Source organism: Agrilus planipennis, unplaced genomic scaffold (genome assembly GCF_000699045.2).
Source record: "Agrilus planipennis isolate EAB-ADULT unplaced genomic scaffold, Apla_2.0 scaffold210, whole genome shotgun sequence".
NCBI classification, from domain to species: domain Eukaryota; kingdom Metazoa; phylum Arthropoda; class Insecta; order Coleoptera; family Buprestidae; genus Agrilus; species Agrilus planipennis.
The window spans coordinates 91,033-93,955 of NW_020442439.1; the positions used below are offsets into that span (position 1 = coordinate 91,033).

Here is a 2,923-nt window from a genome sequence, read left to right on the forward strand (position 1 = left end):
ATACTTTGTCTTAGAGTTTTGTAAAGCTCAAAGACTCAACTTTGAGAATATGAAACGGCTTGTAGAAAAAATTGCGTAAATTATGTGTAAATTCATTTAAAACAAAAAAGAATTTTTCCTATGTTAATTAAATGGGAAACTAAAATAAAAATAGCGACCCCTTAGATTTGAGCTATGGGGCTCATGTTTGGCGAGGATTCTTTTTACATCAAATAGAAACATTTGAGGGGGTAAGAGTTAATATACACGATACCAGCTCGTCTGGAAACTCCAACTGTTTCGCTCAAAACACAAAAACAATTTGAAGTAAAAATGGGTGCCGTTTACCTACCTTTTCAACGACAAACCTGGCTGGTGGAATGTATGTAGTGGTATTGGTGTCTATAAGGAACCCTTTGGACATCCCCCTACCGTTCACAAGTATGGATCTTGGCTTGTTATCACCATCGCTATGATGATGAGCAGCATATTTATCAATTCCAAGCTCAGTACCCCAATCCATTATCATAACGATATGTTCTGACAAATCGTAATCGTAAAGACTGATATGCGGGTTAAACTCGTCAGGAACTCGTACGATAAAGGGTCCAAAGACTCCATCTGCCCTTTGAAACCCTATAGACGGATATAAAAAGGTTTTATTTCAGGGATTTGGAAGGGATGGAAAATGAGTTTTACCTGAGTGTGAATGCCAAAAATGTGTTCCGTAATTTTCGGCTTTGAAATGGTATCTAAAAGTGGCACCGGGTTGAATGGGACACTGTGTCACATAAGGTACGCCATCCATGTATGGGGTGCCCGTTTGATGAAAGCCATGCCAGTGCATTGATGTTGAGTCGGAAAGGAGCTTATTAGTAACATCCACTATTACTTCGTCTCCCAGGCAAACCTATGAATTAATAAATGGATTCCAATTATATAAAACCTTAACGAATATTATAAATATTATTACTGACTTGTGTTATTGATCACGTAATTAATAGGACATTATAAAAAATGCCCGCGCAGTTTGAAATATGAGAGGACAGTGTGATAATAACTTTAGAAATAATCAAGGTAAATGTCTAGATGATGACCCCCAACCCCAAAGGTTGGTGGGATCAAAAGAGGAGGTCTCTACATCACTGTACCATAAAAAGTTCGTGGCGGTATCACCCCCATAAAAAGCTATGGGGGGTAGATGGGGTGGGGGTTTAGGCAAGCCGAAACAGGGTGGTCACCTGTGTAAAACCCCATAAAAAGTTATGGGAGTTGAAAGTTGATTATTTTGACAATTTTCATACACTATAATTCAAACAAAATTCAATAAAAAAAATATTTTCAAGCGGGTGGAGCCCCGAAAGAGGGTGGTCACTTGAACAAAACCCGATAACTTAACCTAACCTAACCTAACCTACCCTATTGATAAAGATATTTAAATAATGTTTTATATAACTTTCTCAATATTTTTATGTATTTTTCATTAGTTTTACCTTTGAATATTGTTTAATAATGACTATATAAATATTTACATGCCTAGAAATGTATAAAAATTGGCATACTTATTAACTTTGAACCCCTATAACTTTTTACGGGGATGAGACCGCCACGGACTTTTTATGGTACAGTGGTGGGGCAGACCTTTTCCTTCAATCCCCCCATCATCTAGACCTTTACCATAATCAAATCGAGCGGACATTATTTATAACACTCGTCACCTATGGAGCAGAATAATTAAAACCAGGTTTTATTGCTGTATTTTATTTGAATATCATCATCATCATAAGGTCGTCAGTCCTAAGACTGGTTGAACAAGCACCTCCACTCTTTCCTATCCTGAGCTAATCTTTGCATTTCCCCAAAACTAGAACAACCCACATCCTTAGCTATTTGCCAACAGTAATCTAATTTAGGTCTACCTCTACCCCTCTTAGTTCCTGTTTCTGCTTCTAATATGCCTCTGACTAGACCTACATGCCTGAAAAGGTGTCCTACCAACCTATCTCGCCAATTTCTTATTGACTTCCTTAGAGTCCTCTGTTCTCTTATTCTTTCTAATACCTCATCATTTCTAACCTTTTCTATCTACGTTATCCTCATCATTCGCCTATAACATCACATTTCGAACGCTTCTAACCTTATGAATATGGAAGAAATAAACTATTATTTTATTAGGGCATTATTTGAAATAATAAATAAATGTGTATTACGTATATTTTAACAAAGACCTAAATAATAATGCATATAAAATAAAATAAATTTCTTGCAATTGCTACCTATTGTGAAATATAGTTAGGTTTTTTCCATAACATTCTCAATCCAATTAATTCTTTTCTTTTTAAAGACGATCATAAATCAAGTCGTTAATTTCACAAGTTATTGGAAATGGATCCTTTTGAATACTTAATTAATTAATTTTGAAATATAAACATTATTATTATTACGAGTAACGGACAGAAATATGTTAATTTGCATAACAGCCGGTTTGTAGGCATTCTGTCCATTCCGTTTTATTTTTACCTTTTGAAGGTTAGGTAAGTTAATAGCTCAATAAAGTCCAATAAAAACGATCAATCAACATGCTCATCGACAGTATTTTCCGTTATTCATTAGTAAATTCTTTTATCGTAATTAGATTTTTTATCATATCTATCTCATAATCAGGAAAGGTTCCTAGGTCACAGTAGAAAAGTGCAACTTAAATCGGTCACTTTTGTCAGTCCTCATAATCATTACTTATTCCGCCCTAGGTACGAATGAGGCGCATAGAATGCGTATTAAGAAGACATTACATAAATATTGGGTTGTTCGGAAAGTCATTTCGTTTTTTCCCGACAGAGGATTTAATTGTATTCTTTTGCACCCAACTTCACATTTAAGCCGTATAATTTTTATATGCTTTGAGAGCTCATATAGCAAGGCTTGTGTGTGAAAAATTCCAATT

General features: G+C 35.2%; 1 protein-coding gene across 3 annotated transcripts in view; it reads right to left on the reverse strand.

Annotated features, from left to right (window-relative positions):
• LOC108738882 (laccase-like) overlaps positions 1 to 2,923 on the reverse strand; it is a 73,477-nt gene that overhangs the window by 10,918 nt on the left and 59,636 nt on the right. For all 3 annotated transcript variants that reach the window (XM_025980331.1, XM_025980330.1, XM_025980332.1), the window contains 2 exons: positions 679 to 889; positions 332 to 615 (listed from right to left, as the gene is read on the reverse strand). In XM_025980331.1, the coding sequence (XP_025836116.1) occupies positions 332 to 615; positions 679 to 889 (495 nt within the window). The remainder of the gene's footprint in view (positions 1 to 331; positions 616 to 678; positions 890 to 2,923) is intronic.